Consider the following 23,575-nt stretch of genomic DNA (forward strand, 5'->3'; position numbering starts at 1 on the left):
AGATTTGAGCGGACAAAATTCAATAAAAAAACTGGAAGCTACACTGTTTCTTTGGTTCATTATCAAGTTTAGAAGTACATTTAATATAAAACTTGATTTTCAATTGATAATTATTTTACACTCGTCATTAGTTCTAAATATATACAGAGAAGAGGCATCATCTGTCGCCGAGCTTGGTAACGTGAGCTTGTAATCCTAGTGGACGCTTAAAGGATAATGTTATACGGTTATGTTGTATTAAGCGGTCGGGCGCTGGTACGGTTTCTTAGTCCTATGTGACTTCTTGAGAGGATCACACAACTATGCCATTACCTTTTTATTTGTTTCCCTAATTAGCTTCCTTGGAAAACAAGTAATCATATATTACACTTTTTTATTCACCGCAATTTGCAGAAAAGTCTTCTTCTGACCTGTATATGTTTCGAATTCTTTGAGAAAAAGTCATGTTACTTCCTGAACAAAGGGATCCCTAGGAGAGGGTTTGGGAAATGATGGTAAGGGTCTAGCTCTCTAGATATATCCTTAAGGGGACAAAAAAAAAAAGAATTCATTCTTTGAGTAGAATTTGCATGGATATATGTGAACTCTTTATGAAGCAATTCTGGTTTGTTTATTCAATCTAACGCCTGCAATCTTTTAATGGTTTCAACCACACATGACATTATTATCGTAATCAAAATCAAGGGACAGTGTGCTCGATTGATCTTGTTTCAAAAAGCAAAATACTTCATTGAGTAAAAATTTCCATAAAGTGTCTCATAAACAATATTGGACATATCAGTGTTTGAGTTAATCAATACAACCGAATACAAGTTTATTAGTTCTCACAACCAGAGTGTCCATCAAGCTCTTTAGAATCACGTGTGCAATCTAAGGAACAAAATACTGACCCAGACCATTGAAAAGCTATCTTGTGTGGACAACGGTTCTCACAAAAAGAGCAAATATATCGATCCATATCAAGGTTGTTAGGCAGAACATGTACCTTTTCCTCGAATTCCCCAAAATGAAACAAAGATGAACCAGGCTTCATGTATAAGTCCCGTCCAAGCAGACAGTCAATGTGTAAGGTGACACAACAGTACTCATCACACACATAAAACCGTCCTTTGGGATCTACCTTCCCCTCGCAAACTTCGCACCAATACGTCACGGTGGTACTTGTTTCATCCCCATAAGAAAGAGTGAGCGTGTGATTATCATGCTTATACCTCACCTTTTCAGGTAAAGTCGCACATTTAAAACACAAAGCAAAGTCACACTCGACAATGCAGTTGAATGTCTCATGTTCAGCAGCTTTGCAAATCGAACAAATTCTTCGCTCTTTTGGTTTAGATGTTAGGAACAAAGGATGCCTATGGCTTCCATGGACTAATGGTTCAGTAATTTTAGCGCACTGCACGTGTAGACGGAAACTACATTCTTTTTTGACACACTCGTAGAAGAAACCGGCTACCCAGTACCGGAAACAAGCTTCACATAGAAAAGGATCTTCCAAAGCATTGAAATATTGTTGAGTGAGTAGATGTGGATGTATGGGGTGATATATTTTCCGAGAAAGATTTGCACAGTCTTGGTGGAGAATGAAATCACATTGCATACTGGAATAAAACTTACCAAAGTAGATTGGCGTGGTACATGCTCGACACTCCTTGTTCTCGTCGTAGTCTCTGTTTGAGTTATCATCAAGTCTCAAATGATGTTCTTCGTGACTGATATGCTTTATGATTCCATCGCTTATCTTGACAAATGGCTCAACCTCTTCAATATCCTCTTCCGGCTCTCCCTCAAGTTCTTTACAATCCCATACATTTTCTTGTGTGGCACATCTTGAATGAACTGCATACAAACATCCACTTTTGATGCAAAAATAGAATCCGTAATCATTAATGATGCTTTTGCGACAAACGCCACAAAACAAATCTTCTTGGTCGTCAAAGGAAGTTGTAAAAGAGATACGATGTTGATGGCGTGATATCCTTATAACACGAGGTAAGTTGATACATCGTAGATGGACAACAAAGTCACAAGGGGGACACATATAGATAGGGGAGCTCGTATCAGCCAAGGCGCATAGGTTGCAAGTTAAGGAAGCATGTCTTGGAAACGAAGCAAGAGTATGCTCATGCCACCTTGCACGGTCTATATGTAAGACTGGCTGTTTCTTCACACAAGCCATATTCATAGTAAAATCGCAAGACAAGCAAAAATAGAATGTCCAGTCGAGATATCTATCACAACAATAGCATTGCCTTGTTCTTCCGACGTTCTCTCTCAACGAGGCTAGCTGAAGAGAATGTCTTCGATGAAGATGATGTTTGAGCTCAACTGGAGCCTTGTTATATTCTTCATGATGCTTGCCATTACAACCTAAGCAGCGAAAATAAGTAGCATCTTCTCCTGGGAAATTGTATTTCACCCAGTTTCCAGGGAGACAATCCCACTTTACATTGTTACTACACATACTTGTTTCACACGCATAAAATTTGCCATTCTCAAAGCTTAGGTTTACCTGAGGCCACAGGGAAATAAACTTCTTCGAATTTGACTTCATAGAGATGATACATGAGATTACTTGATTGATGAGGGAGATGAGCTCAGGCTCCGGCTCGAGACTCAATGTCTTAGGTAATAGTGACTTTAGCTCCGTAATAGAATCCGAATCCATAGAGTTTTGAAGGAGTAGTGTGAGCTTTAACAATGACTCCGACTGGGAACTCAAATCCATTGAGCTGACAAGAGAGATTGTTTGAGTAATGAGTGACATAACCTTCGACTCCGGCTTCGGCTGCGAATCCAAGTCCATGGAGCTGACCAGAATGTGTATTTGATTAATGACTGAGATAGCTTTCGAGTCCATAACTGAATCCCATATACTTGTCCCAATAATCCAGGGGATAAATAATAGTTGAGAAATGAGTGAAATGAGCTCCGACTCGGAGTCCATAGACTTGACGACGTTCCAATGGCTCGGTGGTCTCTTCACACAAGCCATATTCATAGCAAAATCGCAAGACATGCAATAATAAAATACATCGTCGAGATACTCATCACAACAATAACACTTCCTGGTCTCGCTGTCCTCAACTAAAAACACAAGCTGGAGAGAATGTTTACGATGAAGATAGTGTTTGACCTCAACCGGAGCTTTCTTATATTCTTCATGGTTTTTGCCTTTGCAACCTTTGCAGCAAAAATAAGTAGTAGCGTCTTCTTCTCCTGAAATATTGACTTTAAGCCACTCTCCACCGATACACCTCCACTTGCCTTAACGGTCCCTAAACGCTTCTTCACACACGTGAAATTTTATTTGACCTTTTCCTAATCTTACTTGTACCTCAGGACAAAAAGAAATAAATTTCCCCGACTTTGAGTTCATAGAAATGACGAAGGAGAATATCTTATAGATGGATGACATGAGTTCCGGCTCCGGTTCGATAGTCACCATTTCACCACAGAGTGCCACGAGATCCAAATCCAGCTTACTACTTGTATCCGGATCGGTAGAGTTACGGAGAGAGATTTTCCGAGAATAGAGTGATATGAACTCCGTTAGCGGCTTCGGCTGGGAATCTAAATCCATAGAGTTGAAGACAGAGACTGTTTGAGTAATGAGTGGAATCAGCTCGGACTCCGTCATCTTAGGCTGTGAATGCAAATCCATTGTGCTGACTAAAGAGATTATTTGAGTAGTAACTGACGCTGCCTTGGAATACCAATGCCCATCACAACCTACTTGCGTTTCGAATAATAGTTGAGTAATGAGTGATATGAGTTTCGACTCCAAATCAAAATCCATAGAGATGTTGAAAGAAATGATCCGAGTGATGAGAGAGATATTTTCTTCTCGCTAAAGCATTTGAACGATCAGCTTTTCAAAGTTGATATGAAAGATATCTGTTTTTTTTACCGAAGCAATAAATTTAGTTTTATCAGCATTGAATTTTTTGGGGTAATTGACATTAAAGCAGACTGACATATGCACAATCAAGTAAATTGATAGAAGAGATATTTTTTTTGCCAAAACAGTTGAATGTTATCAGTCTTAAATTTTATGATGTCAATGTCCTTTTTACTTTTCACAGCTTTAACATCCCCAATTTAATATTTCTGAAGTACACAACTTCTTTTTGGTAGACTATATAATAGTTATAGGTTATAAAGTTATAATTATTATTTGATTTATTAGTTGGTTACAAAATAGGTTATATAGATTGGTTTCGTTAGTCATACCGAGATTTAGGGATTAAAATAATTACTTTACCTGCATTATTATTAATTACTTGCAATGAATACACTGAAAGAGGATATCCCAAAGAATAATACAACTTAGAGAAATAAAATATGGAAACAAATGAAACACTATAAACAAATCTTTAACAAAAATTTTCTCTATTAAACACGTCTAATAGAGTATATTTAAACAACCATATATATTGTTAGGCGATTAAAGAAATAAAATAAAATCTCCCGAATTTTATTTATTCTCTTTTACAAAATATCTATTCAACTAAAATTTTGACTGAGTAACAGGTCAAAATTTGAATATTTAAATTCAATTTCATATATTTCTATTGTTGAATTGTATAGTTTTTTATACTCTAATAAACTTTTTAAATAATTTAATTTGAAATATTTTAAAATAGTTTAATTTGATATCTTTAAGAATATCATAAATATATGATAGATCAAAAAGGTAAAAATTATAAACACTCTAATTTGATTTGTTATAGCACAGATCAATAATGTCACTATAATATTAAAAATTTCAAGAAATATGTTTTCTTGCTATAGCACAGGTTTAAATTAAAGTTTGGAATAATGTTGTTTGGTAGTCTTTCTCGGTCAAGATGAATTTCACAAACATACATTACATATTTGGTCCCAAAACTAATATGTCGTAAACTATGGGTTAAGTCATAGAATTAACAATCAAAATACAATATATAATTTTAAACACTAACCAAATCAAATAAAATTAACAAACAATTTTTTTTTTATCACACAACTTAACCCGCGATATCTAGATCTATTAGAATAGATCTTACAAAAAGATGTTATTTCATAAGTCATGTTCAGCATATGATTTTATGGCATATTATTCCATTCAAAAAAACACTTAAAAAGAAAAAGTACATATATGATGTTTTGAATAAAAATTACAAAAAAAACAAAAAAAATTTCAACCCGTGCTCTAGCACAGGTCATATTCTAGTATATATATATATGTATAATAGTATAACTAGAAGATGATTTGCACATTTTAATAAATTCTGTATTTATGAACCATAGATAATATATAAAAATCTTGTTATCCTAAATTACACATCGAATTAACATGTTAAATTTTAATGTTATAGTAATATCATTCATCTATTTTTCTTGTGCAGCCTTATAAAATTAGTACCCATGCTTATAATTTATTTATCAGTTAAATATCAAAAATAAATACTATATTAAAATTCACTAGTCCATTTCAGTTTGTAAAACATTTAATAAAGTTTATGTCCAGAATCGCTTGTTATATTTTAGCACTAGGTAATAGCCTGTGTATATACAACAGTTGTTGTATAACCATTTCTGTTAATTAAATTTAATTTATTTAACAATCATAAAAAAATATTGAACAAATAAAATTTCTAAATATCAATATCATTTTTTATATTTTTATTTATTCCAATTATACAATATCAAAATATGTAATTTATTTAAATATAATTGTACATATATTTCTCTTGTATTTTTTGACTCTTCTACTTTTTTTTTTCCACCAAACATTAATCTAGAAAATAACTCCAAAATTGGTTGCCCAAACCGGCGGACCACTCCTTAGGATTCTGCACCATCGCCACTAATTCTGCGCTGTCCGTCTCAAAACTCTGACAGTCCACACCAGTCGCCAATAAGGAATCCATCGCCCAAATCAAAACCTGAAACTCCGAGTGTAGAAGGGAAGGACTGCGACGTTGACTCCGTGTTCCAGCGTGGAATCCTCACTATTACAAAACCACCATCCCAAACGTACAAGAGGATCTGAAGCCTTCCAAAAACCGTCAACCTGACACCGGGGAGCAGAATCCCGAGTTTCCACAGTCAAGGGATCTAGGGTAGCCGAATAAAAGGATTTAGCCTCTTCCCATAACAATTTATCACTGTCCGCCTGATTAATAACCTCGATTCCCTGAAAAACTTTTTTATTCCTATCCTTCCAAATTGACCAGAAAATCCATGGTAAACGAAGACGAATATTCGAGACGTCGGCTTGGGATGGCACCCGCCAAAAAAGAAAATCAAGGTTCGTGTATATGGACCTAGAGGGAAAGCCCCCGGAACTTAAGTCAATGGAAGATAAGTCCCAGATTCGACGGGAATGGGAACACTCAAAAAGTGCGTGATTTATAGTCTCAACCTCCAAATCACAGCGTTTACATAGGGTATTGCACCGAACACCCCGATGAGCAAGTCGTTCCATCACCGGAAGGGAACCAGAAGCAATCTGCCAGAAAAAATGTTGAACCTTCGAGGGGACCTCAAGTTTCCAGGCCTGTGCCCTAAGGGCCGTGCAAGATGGTTCATATTCAACTTCTGTAATTAATTCCCATGCGAGCCGATAACCCGACTTGACCGAGTATTTTCCTGATTTAGTATAGTGCCAAATCAACTTATCTGGTTTGCTGAATTTACTGATCTCCATAGTTTGAATGATCTGGATATCTGCCGGGTCCATAAACTCCTGAAGAATTGGCATATGCCACTCTTTATTACTAGGATTAATCAAATGATTAACCATCAAGTTGGGCTGTAACAATCTCCCACGGCCATTAACGGGTCTTGGCTGAATATCTGGAATCCAGGGGTCCCGCCATACCGAAACATGACAGCCCGAACCTATCGCCCACCTTGCACCGTGTTCCACCAAACTTTTAGTTGAATAAATACTCCTCCAAGCAAACGAAGGGGAATAAGGCTTCTTTGCATGTAAAAGATGTTTATTCCGAAAGTATCTACCTCGCATTACCCGAGCCATTAGGGAATCCAGGTAATGAATAGCCGCCAAAATTGTTTAGCCAGCATTGCATCATTGAATTGATCCAATGTACAAAAACCCAAACCATCGTCACATTTGCTCTTGCACATCTTATCCCAAGCTACTCAGTACAATCCTCGTGTCTTATTGTTAGACTTCCACCAAAACCTTGAGATAACACTCGTTAGTTTAGACGTTAACTCCTGTGGTAATTTATAACAAGACATAACATGGGCTGGGAGAGCCAACGCGACCGACTTAATCATAACTTCCTAATGGCTCTTCTACTTTTATAGTAATTTTCTTTAATATTTTTGAGCATTCGGGGTAAAGAAACATTATTAATGATAAATTTTTTTTTTCATTAATTATGCTATTAAACATTTAATAAGAGTTGTTCATAATTCATATAAACTAACACATAAACGAAAGTACTTAACAATTAAAAATCCAAATTACTTTTTAAGCAACAAATTAAATACATTTTCTATAAAATCATATGAAGTGCAATCGAACATATATTTCAAACAATATATATAATAAAATTCTTACAGTGATAACTTAATTGAGTTTTTATGCAAGTACATTAGAAAGAAAAAAAAAATCTTTTTAAGATTGGAGATATGGTGGAAGCTAGGAGAATGTGAGAATAGTTATTTATAAGATAAAAAGTGATGTTATGTTTCTAAAATAATTTCATTATTGGAGTTACACTATAATTTATAAAGTGTTTAAATGAAAATTAATGGAAAATACTAAAATAATCAATTCAAAATTAATGTATTTTTAGGTACAATTCAGTAGTAGTAAAATGTTTATTTAAAGAATGGACTAAAGGTCCGAATGGTGACTGCGTATTTGATTGTGCGGGGAAACTGGTTTTAGAGTGCGGTACGGATCAACTGCGGTACATGCGGTTTGCGGAACAAGTGCGATTTATACAAAATAAACGGTACATAATAAAAATTGATTGGTGAAAAAAACTATTTATGGTTTACAATAGAATGTTTGACTGGTAAAAAATGTAATTGCGGCTCATGATATATTGCTAAATTGATTATATTTGCACATAATTTTGTATTTATGATAAAATTTACATATTACTGAAAAATCATAATAATAATATTAATTATAAATCTAATCTAATGAGCTATTCATTGTTTGTTTCAAATAATTAAATTGCATTTATTAGTTATTTGCTAAAACTTGTCAAAAAATAAAATTTATTTGCTAAAACATAACTTAATTACATAATTACACATTTAAACTCATAATCTTTTGAACTAATAATAATAATAAGTCAACTATAAAAAATACTTTCAAATAATAATGGATACTTGAATGAAAAAAGGAAAAAAAACACCAACTTTTTTAAGTGATATAAAAGAAATTGTGTATGATAATATTTTTGTGTTGTATGTTTAATTTTATATACATGTTTTATTATTATTAAATGATATTATTAACTATGGGTGCAGATTTGCTAAAAACACATGGTATTGTCTACATTAAAAAATTGAAGTGCGTTTTTGATATTTTAGGTGTAATTATGCATAACGCACACTGTACAATTTATTTAATGAAACAAAACGCAAATTGATAAATGAAATTGTGAATGGTGACATATTAGTGGTTTTCTATTTTTTGTTTGAATACCGCACTTAATGGTGTTACCATTCACTAACTAATTATATAATGAAAAGTAAATATTATTTAAAATACCAAATACACCAACAAAGAGATAATGAAACCATACTTTTACACAATCATGATTCAAACATTTGTACCACACTGTATGTTTTTTTTCACTATTCAACATTATCTTGAACAGCTCGTTCCGCACGAACTGAATTTGTATCATATGATGTGTTTCTAATTAACAAACCACATTTATGCCGTACTTAATTCACTTTTCTAACACTGCTTGATCAGCTCTTATTATTTGAAGTAGGCTAATACAATGAACCATCATATATCACTTAAATAAATTTAACATGTGTTTCACCTCTATAAGTCAAAGCTTGACATATAACATCTATTGAGATTCCAGCATTTACATCTACTAGGATAGGAGTGATACTATGTTTGGTACCAACAATCATGAAGTTCATTTCACAAAGATTGTCTTCTAAACCCTACAATTAGAAAATTAGAACTCCCATAAATTTTATTTCATTTTAAAATTGTAACTAAGAGATAAAAGTTTACCAAAAGTAGGCATTTTTATTGATGACAAAGATAACATGATTAATATATTAATTGGAGACAGATTAAGAGTACTACAATAAAATATAAAACAAATTAGACCAAAAATTAAGTACTCAACACACCTTTTCCCAACATTTTAACCACAAAAAGTTTATATATGATTTTTTCCTTCCAAGTATTGTTTCTCTTAAATTCATTTTCAATGTGTTTAATAGCTTTAACATTATTCAAGTTTTTTATTTACAATGATGGCTAAAAGATGATATATTGTGTTTGAATCGGTTTTGAAACTTTGTTTTCTTTCTTATATGATAACTTTTGTTGAGTCAAACTATGTTAAAGTAATCATGTCTATATTTTGTCTCTCCTTAGCATATATTTATCATTCATTTAGCTAGGATAACTCATTGGTTTACATCATTTTCTAGTCTTTTCTATACACTTTGCATGTCTAGGTAGTTCTTGCATCATTCTTGCATACATTGTGCATTTCCGAGTATTTCAGGTATTTAGGAGACGTTGGAAGCGCATCCGACCGAGCACCTCTCACTCGCCACACACTCCAGCGGTCCAACCGAGCCACTCTCACTCGCCACACACCCTAGCGGTCCGACCGAGCCACTCTCACTCGCCACGCACCCCAGCGGTCCGACCAAGCCACTCTCACTCGCCACGCACCACAACGGTCTGACCGAGCCACTCTCACTCGCCACGCACCCCAGCGGTCCGACCTAGCCACTCTCACTCGCCATGCACCCCAGCGGTCCGACCGAGCCACTCTCACTCGCCACGCACTCCAGCTACTGGTTGTACACCGACCAAATCAAGCATGTCAGGAAGGCACTCCATCTTACACGCTTCAGGAGATTTCCGAACCGACGCTCCATCTTGTCGTTTTGAGTTTTAGGGGTTCACATGTTTTTACTATAAATACATTTTGTTAAGTCTTTGTCAAAGACATCTTTTATCTCGTATTGTTTTCTTTTCCTTAAGGTTAACCTAGCCACCAAATACGTTCTAAGACTTTGTATTCCGATATCTTTGAGATTATTCAATTTTTGCATTGGATTCCTTCTACAAAGTCGTTCATCTTATTTTTATCTACCTAATAATGCTTGTTTCAATGTTTTCTATGTTTGCATCCTTGATGATGATTTTCGGATCTGAGTAGTGTGGTAGTTCTTGAGGAAGGGATAGATTAGGAGGAGGATCTTAGGATGTAGAGTGTTTAAGCTTTGATTGTATGATTCCCTTCTGGGCTAGAGTTAGAAATACTAGTTTCTCTCTGATCAATTGGAACTGAGTTTTAGACATTTCCGCATCCAAAAGGTGTTCGATGAAATGTCTGACCAACTAGTGCTAGAAACTTACGTTCCTAGCCTAAGAGATTAGTTGTCTAGGATGTTTGTTGACGTGAATGAACTTGTTTTTCATGCCATGCTTGATCATGTTTCTCTAGCAAGAGCTAGGTTTGGAAGTGGTTGAGTTTGAGTAGCTTCTGTCAAGAGATTGGATTAGCTAAGAAGTGATGTTCATTGTTTAGGGATGGTTTTCTTGTGACATGTTAAATACTCTATAGACTAGGATACTCCGCCGACATCAATTACTCCCATCCTTAGGACCTCTTTATTTCTGATTTTTATTACATTCCTGAGACTGTTTCGTTTCTTGCCTTTTTAGTTCTTGCTTAGACTCGTTTATGTTTTTATTCATTTTTGCTTCTTGTCATGCATTCTCGTTTCTCGTTCTGTGACTCATTTTCGTTTTGTATTGTCATCATTCTAGGACTGTTAGACAAACACTCTCTTTGAATTGGCTTGACTTCTGGATTGACACCTTAAGTATTACAACTGCATAAGGTTAATTGAACCTGCTAGGATAGACACACAAAAATCTTAGTATCAATTTGGCGTTATTGCCATTTGGGATTCGTTTTGCTACATTTAAGATTTCAAGTCTTGCAAGATTAAGTTCTGTTACACTTCTCATTCTGAGTACTGACTTGTTTTGGTTGTCTGCTTGTTTGTTCTGCATCTCAGGAACCTGTTGATTGCAACCTTACATGGACACCAGATCAAGAGGGCATCAGAATCTCCTTCCTGTTATCGACGACATCAATCGGTTACAACGACAACGACAAGCTCGTCAACTCACTGATCATCCCTTACCAGTCAATATGGAACAACAGAATGAACCAAATCCGAGACCGCGAAACATTAGTGCTGGGGATGCCCCAATACTCATACTCAGCATGCTGGTATCGTCCCTCCCACCGTGCAGAACAAAAACTTCGAAATCAAAGGCAGTCTGATCTCCATGATCCAGGGGAACAAGTTTCATAGGTTACCTATGGAGGATCCACCAGACCATTTGGACGAGTTCGACCGTCTGTGTAGTCTCACCAAGATCAACGGCGTGAGTGAGGATGGTTTCAAGTTGCGCCTCTTCCCGTTCTCCCTGGGAGACAAAGCTCATCACTGGGAGAAAAACCTTCCCAAGGGATCAATCACAACTTGGGATGGTTGCAAGAAAGCATTCTTGGCCAAATTCTTCTCCAACTCCAGAACAGCCCGTCTCAGGAATGAGATTTCTATCTTTACTCAGAAGAGCTCAGAATCATTCTGTGAAGTCTGGGAGCGTTTCAAGGGTTACCATAACTAGTGTCCGCACCATGAATTCAGCAACGAGTCACTGCTGAACACTCTCTACCGTGATGTACTACCAACGATACGTATTGATAACTCTATATTTTACCATCTTTTAGCATGCATTTATCTCCTGTTTTGCATTGTTTAGAGTTAGTTTTAGCACATTTATGTCTTTTATTCTCAGTTTATGCATTTGGATAGAATTTGCATTGCATTTGCATATTTGTGTGCATAAACAGGTGAATTACGTATTTTGGAAGCACAAAGGAGAAGTTGTGATCAAAAAGGGACATCTAGCAAGGGATAAGGCTCAAAAGAGGAGGAAAGCAATCACTCGACAATGGAGTAGAGCACACACTCGGTCGGATTCAAAACAAGTCCCTCAAAGATCGACCCGAATAAAGATCTTCCGTTGTCAATTGTAGACAACCGAGTTAGATTTCCAATGCCGGTGGTCTCAGGCCGATCGGAGTTATGATGCAAAAGTTATCCGGAATTTACTGAACAGATATTATCCCAGATCGAGGACTCGACCGTTGGAAAAAGCAGAAGAAAAGGTCACTCGACCATGCACTCTATCGAGCACATGATCGAGTTGTGAGCTGCCTCTCTATTTTGTCTCCTAGCTAACTAGGGCTTCCCTTCTTTTCTATAAATAGGTCTCTTAACTCTGGCCACAAAACAACCTCGTTTTTTTAGGTCTAGCCACCAAAAATTGTAATCTTCATAACTTTTGATCCTTTAAGTATTTTCATTTGATTTCTTCTACAAAGTTGCTTATTTTATCATCATCTTTATGATTATGTCTGTTTCATCATTTTCTGGGTTTGTGTTCTTACATCTCATTTATTAGATTCTGAGTAGAGATAGATTCTTAAGGATGGGTTAGGTTGGTAGAGAACTTAGTTTGTTTAGGATTGTTTAAGCTTGAATTCCATAAAATCCTTTCTAGATTAGATATGCTCTATGCTATTCTTATACTGAGAAGGTAAGGATAGATCTTAAGCTTCTTAGCATCACACCAATGTCTAAGTTGCTAGATAAGGCTAAGTCTAGAGATTATCATGAAGCATGCTAAGAGATTAGATGTTTAAAGTGAATTTTGACATTAATGATCTGATTCTTAAAGCTTGTTTAGTATGGTTTCACCAATGAGAGTTGGGTTAGGATGTTACTAAACTTGATTACCTCTTTCATGAGAGTGGATTGGTAAGCCCTTGAGATCATTATCTAAGGATTAGCTCTTTGTTGATTGAGTTTTGTTAAGCAACCTAGCTAGATTAAGTTTAATACCAACCAATAATTCCCATCCTTAGGATCTATTTGCTACTTGTTTGCTTTTGTTTCTTGCATTTAATTACTTGTCTTTTTCTGCTTTATTGTTTCTGCTTTTAGTTTTAAGTTTAATCTTCTGTTCTGCATCACTCGTCCATGCACTCGACCTTGGTTCATACCATGCTCGATCGAGTGCTAGGTCGAGCTCCAGTTTATTTTCGTATTTATGCTCTGTTCTTTTCTATTTTGCTCTTGTTTATTTCCTGTTTAATTTAGTTTTCATCCTGTTTATTTACTGTTTTTTGTTACTCTTGCTTCTTTATATTTTGCACTGCTTTCATTTATTTATCTTGCATTTAGTTTCTGTTTAAGTACTTTACATTTTGCATTTTACATTTCTGTTTCATTAGGTTGATAGAATACCACCCCATTTCTGAATTGGCTTAACTTGTACTATCTTGATTGCATCTTTTGTGATTAGCATAATCCCATTTGGATTGACACCTTAAGTACTACAATGCATAAGGATAATTGAACCTGCTAGGATTAGGAGAGACACAAAAATCCTAGTATCACATATGTTGCTTGACACTGCTTCTAACGGTAACTTCCTGAACAAGGACGTAGATGAAGGTTGGCAACTGGTTGAAAATCTCGCCCAGTCTGACGGTAACTACAATGAAGACTATGACCGCACAGTTAGAGGCGACGCTGGGTCTGAGGAGAAGTACAAGAAGGACCTCAAGAATGTCAATGAGAAACTTGACCATATCTTGCTAAGCCAGCAGCGGAGCATCCACTTTGTATCTGACGATGATCCTTTACAAATTCCAGATGGGGAGGGTGAGTAGACTGAGGAGATCAGCTATGTCCAGAATCAGGGTGGGTACAACAGAGGTTACAACCAATACAAGGAAAACCCAAATTTATCTTACCAAAGTAACAATGTTGCCAATCCACAAGATCAGGTGTATCCGCCTCAACAACAACAGAAAGGTCAACAAAAACCTTTTATGCATTACAATCGGGGATTCGTTCCTAAACAACAATTCCAACAAGGTTACCAGGCTCCCTCAGGACCACCACCAGGATTCTGCCCTCAACTAGTTCAGCCTACTCCAGCCCCAAATCAAGAAATGAAACAAATGATGCAGCAACTTCTTCAGGGTCAAGCTAGTGATTCTATGGATACTGCTAAGAAGTTTGCTGACCTTACTCAGAGGATGGAATGTTCCTACAACGACCTGAACGTCAAATTCGAAGCTCTGAATTCGAAGATAAGGTACATGGAAGGCTAATCCGCTTCTACTTCTGCACCAAAACTGGACAATTCCCAGGAAAGGCTGTTCTGAACCCCAAGGAGTTCGCCAATGCCATTACGCTGAGAAGTGGGAAAGCATTGCCTCCCAGGCAATGAGTTCCAGACGTCACTGCAGACAGTGAAGAATTAGATAGGGAGGGTTTTTCTCAGGATGGCGCTCAGATGGAGAACCAAGTCAAAGCAGTCAAAGATCCAATCGAGCCAGTGAAGTAGTCCGAACCTGAAGCTGTTAAGGAACCTGCTATTCCTGATGACAAATGTGCGAGATTCATCCCTCCACCGTACAAGCCTCCTCTACCATTTCCAGTGAGGTTCAAGAAGCAGCTTACTGAGAAGTACAAAGCCTTGTTCGAAAAACAAGTCAAGGAGATTGAGTTGAGGATGCCATTGCTGGATGCATTCGCACTTGTTCCTCACTACCAGAAACTCCTCAAGGACTTTGTGATGGAGAGATCAAAAGAAGTTCAAGGCATGGTGGTACTAAGTCTTGAGTGCAGTGCAATCATCTAGAGGAAGGTTGTACCCAAGAAGCTCAAAGATCCCGGATCATTCACTCTACCCTGCTCCATTGGACCTATGTCTTTTGATAGGTGCTTATGTGATCTGGGCGCTTCAGTTAATCTAATGCCATTCTCTGTGGCTAAGAAGTTGGGTTTCACAAGGTTTAAGGGTTGCGACATCTCCCTCATCCTTGCAGATAGATCAGTGAGACTCCCACATGGTATTTTAGAGGACTTTCCTGTCAGGATCAGAGATGTGGACGTGCCAACCGACTTCGTGGTTCTGGAGATGGATGAAGAACCGAAAGATCCTCTGATCTTAGGAAGACCGTTCCTGGTGACTGCTGGAGCCATCATTGATGTCAGAAATGACAAGATTGATCTCAACATGGGCGATGACTTCATTATGAAATTTGACATCAAGGATACTTTGAAGAAGCCAACAATAGGAGAACAAGTCTTCTACATTGAAGAGATGGATAAGTTGGCTGATGAGTTGTTGGAGGATCTAGCTGAGGAGGATCATCTCAAAACTGCTCTAACCAAGGATGGAGAAGAAGGGTTCCTGAATGAGGAGACCACTTCTTACAAGAATATGCTAGACTCCCACAGAGAAACGGATGAACCAGAGGAGTTTGAGCAGCTGTCTGACGCAGAAGAGGTATGTGCAGGTGATGCAGAAACTTCAAAACGCGAGATCTCCCTCTCGACCTACGTGATATGTTACGGTTTTGACTCACTTTGACCCCGTTTATTTGATAGTTTTGTAGTTGTTTGAGTCCTTTTCAGGTTATAATAAGAGGCTAGGAAGCTAAAAGCAAGGATTAGAACAGCAGGAACAATCGGAGCAGAAAGGAGTTGAATTGGAGCAGAAAAGCTGATTTTAGACCCAGGAGCACATGCTCCCGATTTCCGAGCACATGCTCCCAACTCTATGGTTTCATGACGACACGTGGCAAGCATCTAGGCGCCGATTCCCTGCCTAATTCCCCTTATTTTAGGCGATCCTTTGTGAGAGAAAGAGGGCTGAGATCGCTTTTTAATAGGGAGATTTGAATTTGGAATCTTTCCTTATTTTTCTCTACTTGTATGCTATTTAACCTAGGGTTTTAGGGGAGAGATACTTACCTTTTCTTTTGGTTTTTGGGGGAGCGACGTTTTGTGAGGGAGAGGAAGAGCGGCTACGTTAGAGAAGCGATTCTGAACCCTTGTGATTTTTATATTTTTATGCTATTGAATTTCTCATCTATGTTGGTTATTCATTTCTCTATGTCTGAGTAGTTTTCTTTGCTAGATTAGGGGTTTCAAAAGGGGTTTCATGGGTTAGCAACAGAACACAAATAGGGCTTTATATAATCGATTGTCTTCACTATTGTTAGACTTAATGCTTAGGTTGATTTGATCACCCAATCTATGATTCTAGGTTTATCTATTCATCAAAAGTGTAATAGGTTGCTAGAAAAGACATTAGTGGGCAAATTATCCTAGACCTGCGAAAGTTGATGTGTAGGTGATTTGTGAACTTATCATTCCTGTTCTTTAATGCTTGTCTGCGATTCTGGGCTCAAACGACAGTTTAGGGTTTATGGACCGCCGAGCATGTGCTCCGGATGTCTGAGCACGTGCTCCGCGTTTCCGCACAGAATCGATCAGATAGAGTTATTGATACCACGACAGTGGATCAGTTTATATTTATGTTTGAGTTCTAGACTGGTACTTAATCTATGCCCTGAATAGTTGTTTAGTTGCTATCTCTGAAATTCTCGAGAATTACCCCTGATCTAGTGTTTTGCTTATTGCCTTTTTATACCGTTTTAATCGCGTTACTGTTACCAAACAAACCCAACTTTGAATTGTCTTAGCTTGAAATTGAACCAATAGAACCATAGAGTAAAACTTGGTCTTCGTGGGATTCGACCCCTAAGTACTACTTCTTTGCTGTGCACTTGCAGTAGGAAAATAGGGTTTAAAACTCTGTGTATCAAGTTTTTGGCGCCGTTGCCGGGGACCAAATTTTTACCTTTGGTTTTCGGCGAAATTACTAGACTAAGACCTTACTGATTTGTCTTTCTGCTTCTTCTTTGCGTGTGTTTCAGGTGCATGTCAAGAAGATCTACAAGAAGAAACAACACCGAAGAACTAGTTGCTTTGTCAGCCGCAGAGCTCTCTTTGGCAGAAAGAACAAACCGCAAGAACAGAAAGTTTCAATCCGTCAACATGGGTGACAACAGAAACAATGAGGATATGGCTGCCGAGTTGCAGCAACTTCGACAACAGTTGGGGCAGTTGCTCCGTGCTCAACACGAAAGAGCCGCGCCGCCACAACCGTCCATTGGGGACAAGGACAACCCGCATGTGTTCTACACCAACCGAGCGGCGATTGTTCCTCCCACCATCCCGAGACAAGATTTTGAGATCAAGCCACAGATGATCTCTCTAGTGAAGCAGCACCTATTTCACGGTCTCCCAGCTGAGATTCCGATGGACCACATCGAGAATTTTGAGGAGATATGTAGCACCACTGGTTCAAATGGGATACCGCCAGACTTTCTGAAGTGCAAGCTCTTTCCCTTCTCTCTTGCGGATAGAGCTTCACGTTGGCTGAAGTCATTGCCACCTGGGTCTCTGACATCATGGGAACAGTGTAGATCTGCGTTTCTGGACCATTTCTACACCAAGGCTAAGACCGCTGCCCTGAGGAACAAGATTTCATCGTTCCAACAGCACACTGGAGAAGCCTTCTGCGAGGCTTGGGAGAGGTACAAAGAGTACCGTAGAGAGTGTCCGCACCATGGATTCAGTGATGAACAGATTCTGGGCATTTTCTATGATGGAGTTAACTGGGACTACAAAAACGCTCTCAACTCGGCCAGCAATGGGGATTTTATGACAAAGTCTAAGGAAGGAGCATATCAGTTGATTGAGAACCTAGCTGCAAGCTCCAGCAACAAGGCTCCTGAGTATGACAGGTCCGTGAAGGTCAACAGTGTCGATACGCAAAAGATTGACGAGTTGACAGCCAAGGTGAACCTTCTTCTGAAGGGGAGCCAGAAAACTGTCCATTTTGTCGATGAGACCGGAGACATGCCGCTAGCTCAGGAGATTTGTGATGGAGAGGATGAAACGATGGAGGTTAATTATGTGAGTGGGCAAGGTTTTGTGCAGAACAGGGGTTTCAACTCGAACTACAGAAGCCATCCGAATTTGTCCTACAGAAGCACCAACGTGGAGAATCCTCAGGATCAGGTGTATCCGCAGCAAGGAGCTCAGAATCAGATGGGTTATCAGAAAACCTTCTCAAACAACTTCCAAGGCAAACAGTTTGTGCCCACTCAAAACCGTTTCCAAGGGGGGAACCAGCAGGCATATACAAGCGCTCAGCAAGCACTGCCTTACACCAACCAGCAGTTGGGACCTTCATCTGCTAGCAGCTCTCAGGATGAGCTGAAAAACATGATGCAACAACTCTTGGTGAATCAACAAAAAGCTTCAGTGGAAATCAACGCTAAGGTCGATACCATGTACAATGACCTTAATGGGAAGTATGAGGCAGTAATGTCACATGTGAAGAAGCTTGATGTTCAGGTTGCACAGACTGCTGAAGCCGTGAAAAGAACTCCTGGGACTCTGCCCGGAAAAGGGGAAGCAAACCCGCGGAACGAGTATGTCAATGCGATTGAGCTAAGGGGAGGAAAGAAGTTACCCCCTAGAGAAGCACCATCCGCTAGGCTTGACAAGGGCAAGGGTATTGCTGAAGAATACCTTCCTCAACATGCTGCTGAGACTCCACCGTTGAGTCAAAAAGAAGCCGAAGCATCCGGCGAGCATGTGCTAGCATCCAGCGAGCACGTGCTCCCGACTCCCGATCAGACCGTTCCTACTGAGGTACCTCCTGCACGCGTGTACACCCCTAGGGTTCCTTACCCTGTTCCTCCTAAGAAATCTCGCAAGGATTTGGAGGATGCAAAGTGCAAGGAGATGTTGAGAGAATTGACGGTAAAACTACCCCTGGCTGATGCTGTTCAGATGATACCTGCTTTGAAGAGATATGTGAAAGGGTTAGTTTATGGGAGAGTGTCAGAGGAAGAGAACGTGATGATGGTTTCAAGAGAGTGCAGTGCTGTGCTGCAAAACAAAGTGCTAAAGAAGAGAGATGATCCAGGGCGATTTGTCTTATCCGTGAGAATCGGTAAAACGATTTTTGCAAACTCCCTCTGTGATCTAGGTTCCAGTGTGAACCTTATGCCATATTCAGTGGCTAAAAGGCTGGGATACACGAAGTTCAAGTCTACACGGATTTCGTTAGTATTCGCGGATAGATCCACCAAGCGCCCCATAGGAGTGTTGGAGGATTTACATGTCCAGATAGGGGACACGCTTATACCAGCAGACTTTGTGGTTCTGGAACTTGAAGAAGAACCACGTGACCCCCTGATCTTGGGTAGATCATTCTTATGCACAGCTGGTGCGATTATAGATGTGCAAGGGGGAGCGATCGATCTCCAGCTGGGGGATATGATCGCAAGGTTTGAGATGAATAAGCTGCTCAAGAAACCTATGATAGATGGTCAGACTTTTGTGGTTGATGATGGTTCAGAGGTTGCACATGAGGTTACCGATGAAGTTCTCACTCTCGACCCGTTGGAGGTTGCCTTGACAAAGGCAGAGGGTAAGTATGGATTCTTGAATGAGGAAGCTGATGGTTTTACACGCATTTTGGATGCAGGTACACGGTTCCAGCAACTGGTAGCTTACGCCAGCCTAGACGATGAGAACCAATCAGGGGAGGAATCCGCCGAGGGAGCACCTGCTCCGGATTCCGGAGCACATGCTCCGGTAAAGTCAGCGGACGGTCCTTGGAGCGAGTTAAGAGCTCCAAAGGTAGAGCTAAAACCACTTCCAGCCGGGCTAAGGTACGCGTTCCTAGGTCCTAACTCTACATACCCCGTGATAGTGAACTCTGAACTAAACAATGTAGAGACCGCTTTGCTCCTTTGTGAACTTAGGAAGTATAGAAATGCTCTAGGGTATTCACTAGATGACATCCCAGGAATCTCACCAGATCTTTGCATGCATAGGATACATCTAGAAGATGAATCAATGACTTCGGTAGAACATCAGAGGAGGTTGAACCCGAATCTAAAGGATGTTGTTAAGAAAGAGATAATGAAACTTCTAGATGCGGGTGTAATTTATGCTATTTCTGATAGTTCCTGGATTAGTCCAGTTCATGTAGTCCCTAAGAAAGGTGGAATTACAGTGGTTAAGAATGATAAGGATGAGTTGATTCCTACTAGGACAGTTACGGGACATCGCATGTGCATAGACTATAGAAAACTTAATGCTGCGACCCGTAAGGATCATTTTCCTTTGCCGTTTATTGATCAAATGCTTGAGAGATTGGCTAACCATCCTTACTACTGTTTCTTAGATGGCTATTCAGGTTTCTTTCAGATCCCAATCCATCCCGACGATCAAGAGAAGACCACATTCACATGTCCTTACGGCACCTTTGCTTACCGCAGAATGCCGTTTGGCTTGTGCAATGCACCAGCGACCTTCCAACGATGCATGATGTCCATTTTCACTGACCTGATTGAGGATATAATGGAAGTTTTCATGGACGATTTCTCCGTCTATGGGAGCTCCTTTTCCGTTTGTTTGTCTAATTTGTGCAGGGTGTTGCAGCGGTGTGAAGACAAACATCTGGTGCTGAATTGGGAGAAATGCCACTTCATGGTCAGAGATGGGATAGTGCTGGGACACAAGATTTCTGAAAAGGGGATTGAGGTTGACAAAGCCAAGGTTGAGGTGATGATGAGTTTACAACCACCTAATTCGGTAAAAGGGATCCGCAGTTTCCTTGGCCACGCCGGTTTCTACAGACGGTTCATTAAGGATTTCTCCAAGATAGCAAGACCTCTTACCCAGCTGTTGTGTAAGGAAGTGAAGTTTGATTTCGATTCTACTTGCTTGGAAGCATTTCACACGATCAAGGGAGCCTTGGTTAGCGCTCCGATTGTACAACCGCCAGATTGGGACCTTCCCTTTGAGGTCATGACTGATGTGAGTGACTATGCCGTGGGAGCAGTTCTGGGACAAAGAAAAGACAAGAAGCTGCACGTGATATACTATGCCAGCCGCACCTTGGATAAGGCTCAGTGCAAGTACGCTACAACCGAGAAAGAACTTTTAGCGGTTGTGTTTGCTTTTGAGAAGTTCCGATCATACCGTGTTGGTTCCAAAGTGGTTTTTCACAATGATCATGCAGCGTTGAGGTATCTACTGACCAAGAAGGATGCAAAACCAAGGCTACTCCGTTGGATTTTGTTGCTTCAAGAGTTTGACTTGGAGATTAAAGACAAGAAGGGCATTGAGAACGGAGTTGCAGATCACTTATCAAGAATGAGGATAGAAGAAGAGCTACCCTTGGATGATAGCCTTCCTGAAGAACANAATGATCAAGAGAAGACCACATTCACATGTGCTTACGGCACCTTTGCTTACCGCAGAATGCCGTTTGGCTTGTGCAATGCNAAAACTCCGTGCAAGGCAATCGATACCAACAAACAGCCGAGTTTTCCCTGGTTTGGAGAGTATGCAAACTACCTAGCAGCAGAGAAAGAACCTACTGAGTTTGTGGGGAACAAGAAGAAGAAGTTCCTAAAAGACATAAGGCGGTATTTTTGGGATGAGCCTTACCTCTATAGGCATTGCTCGGATGGTGTTTTCAGGAGGTGTGTGACTGAGGAGGAGGTTCCTGGAGTCTTGTTTCATTGCCATAGCTCACCCTATGCTGGACACTTTGCTACTTTCAAAACCGTGTCCAAAGCTCTTCAAGCGGGTTATTGGTGGCCTACCATGTTCAGAGATGCGCAGCGGTTCGTGTCTACTTGCGACACATGTCAGAGACAAGGGAACATCAGCAGGAGGAATGAAATGCCTCAGAATTTCATCTTGGAGGTTGAGGTATTTGATGTTTGGGGAATTGACTTCATGGGACCTTTCCCGAACTCATTCGGCAATGAGTACATATTGGTGGCTGTCGATTACGTGTCCAAGTGGGTAGAAGCTTTGGCCAGCCCCAATAATGATGCAAAGACCGTGCTCAAGATGTTCAAGTCGGTTATTTTCCCACGGTTTGGTGTCCCACGGGTAGTCATTAGCGATGGTGGATCGCATTTCATTAACAAGGTCTTTGAGAGTCTTCTCAAGAAGAATGGAGTGAGGCACAAGGTCGCCACCCCCTACCACCCACAAACAAGCGGCCAAGTTGAGATCTCTAACCGGGAGATTAAGAGCATTTTGCAAAAAACAGTGAACACAACAAGGAAGGATTGGTCTCTGAAGCTAGATGAGGCTCTATGGGCTTATAGAACCGCCTACAAAACACCCCTGGGGACTACACCGTTTCACTTGGTGTATGGTAAGGCGTGTCACCTTCCTGTTGAGCTAGAGTACAAGGCTGCTTGGGCAGTGAAAATGCTGAACTTTGACACTAAGAGCGCCCATGAAAGGAGGAAGATGCAACTGCATGAGCTAGAGGAGATTAGGCACCTCGCCTATGAAAACTCAAAACTCTACAAGGAGCGTACCAAAGCCTACCATGACAAGCGGATCCTCACTAGGACCTTTGCTCCTAATGATCAAGTCTTGTTGTTCAACTCTAGGCTGAAACTGTTTCCCGGAAAGCTAAGATCACGATGGTCCGGACCCTTCACCATCAAGGAGATTAGACCATATGGGGCTGTTGTGTTGCTGGACACAAAAGGAGGAGAATTTGTGGTGAATGGACAGAGGCTGAAGCCGTATCTTGCTGTCTCTGAGCATGCAAGGGGTGAGACCGTCACCCTAGGCGATCCTCCTACTGCCTAAGGAGCTTTCGAGTCAAGCTAATGACTTAAAACAAGCGCTGGGTGGGAGGCAACCCACCAGGTATATATTGCTGAGTTTTTCTTTTTCTTTTTAGGATTTGTTTCTTCTCTTTTCGGTTTCAGGAATGTTGGAAGAAGACGCGGAGCACATGCTCGCAGGACGCGAGCAACCCGATGCACATGCTCGGCGAACTGAAAACCAAAGAAAAAGAGAAGAGCGATTGGGCCAGGTGAGTTTAATGAATTTCAGGCCCAGGCCCACCAGGACCAGGTAACCCACCAACTCGCAAAACCCTCCTCTCTTCTTCTTCTCCTTCTTCTTCTTTCTTTCTTATTTTCACACCGGAGACGGTGTAAAGTAAGTCCGGGGAGGGTCTCCTATGACATTTGTTTTCTTTATCTTTCTTTTTATTGAGTCAGTTTGTCATGTGAGTCGAACCAAAAATTGTGGGAATTAGGACCGAAATCTGTGATGTTTTTAACCATTTGTGAGTTTGACCGTTTTTCCTAGTGACCATTGTTGCAGAACTAAGAGTACAGAGACGAGCTAATACCTCTTCACATTCGGACCCTTCTCCTGGCCAGAAAAGCTTCATCCCATTAAGGTTTCACCGGAAAGACTTAGACTCTACTTTATTGGAACCTAACCGGATTTAAATTCTTCTCGTTTTGGGCATTAGGATAGGGAACGTGTCACATATTCAGGACTTCTTATTCATTTT

The 23,575-nt window shown here is 39.8% G+C and overlaps 1 protein-coding gene and 1 pseudogene across 1 annotated transcript; one reads left to right on the forward strand and one right to left on the reverse strand.

The window, feature by feature from the left end:
* LOC104709625 lies at window positions 809–3,257 on the reverse strand (annotated as a pseudogene).
* LOC109125951 lies at window positions 13,737–22,854 on the forward strand. Its single transcript, XM_019228769.1, has 7 exons — window positions 13,737–13,827; window positions 14,379–14,568; window positions 15,070–15,200; window positions 19,706–19,820; window positions 20,091–21,465; window positions 21,553–21,735; window positions 22,216–22,854. The coding sequence occupies exons 1-7, from the start codon at window positions 13,737–13,739 to the stop codon at window positions 22,852–22,854; spliced, it is 2,724 nt and encodes a 907-aa protein (XP_019084314.1).

Source organism: Camelina sativa, chromosome 8 (genome assembly GCF_000633955.1).
Source record: "Camelina sativa cultivar DH55 chromosome 8, Cs, whole genome shotgun sequence".
Taxonomy (NCBI): Eukaryota; Viridiplantae; Streptophyta; class Magnoliopsida; order Brassicales; family Brassicaceae; genus Camelina; species Camelina sativa.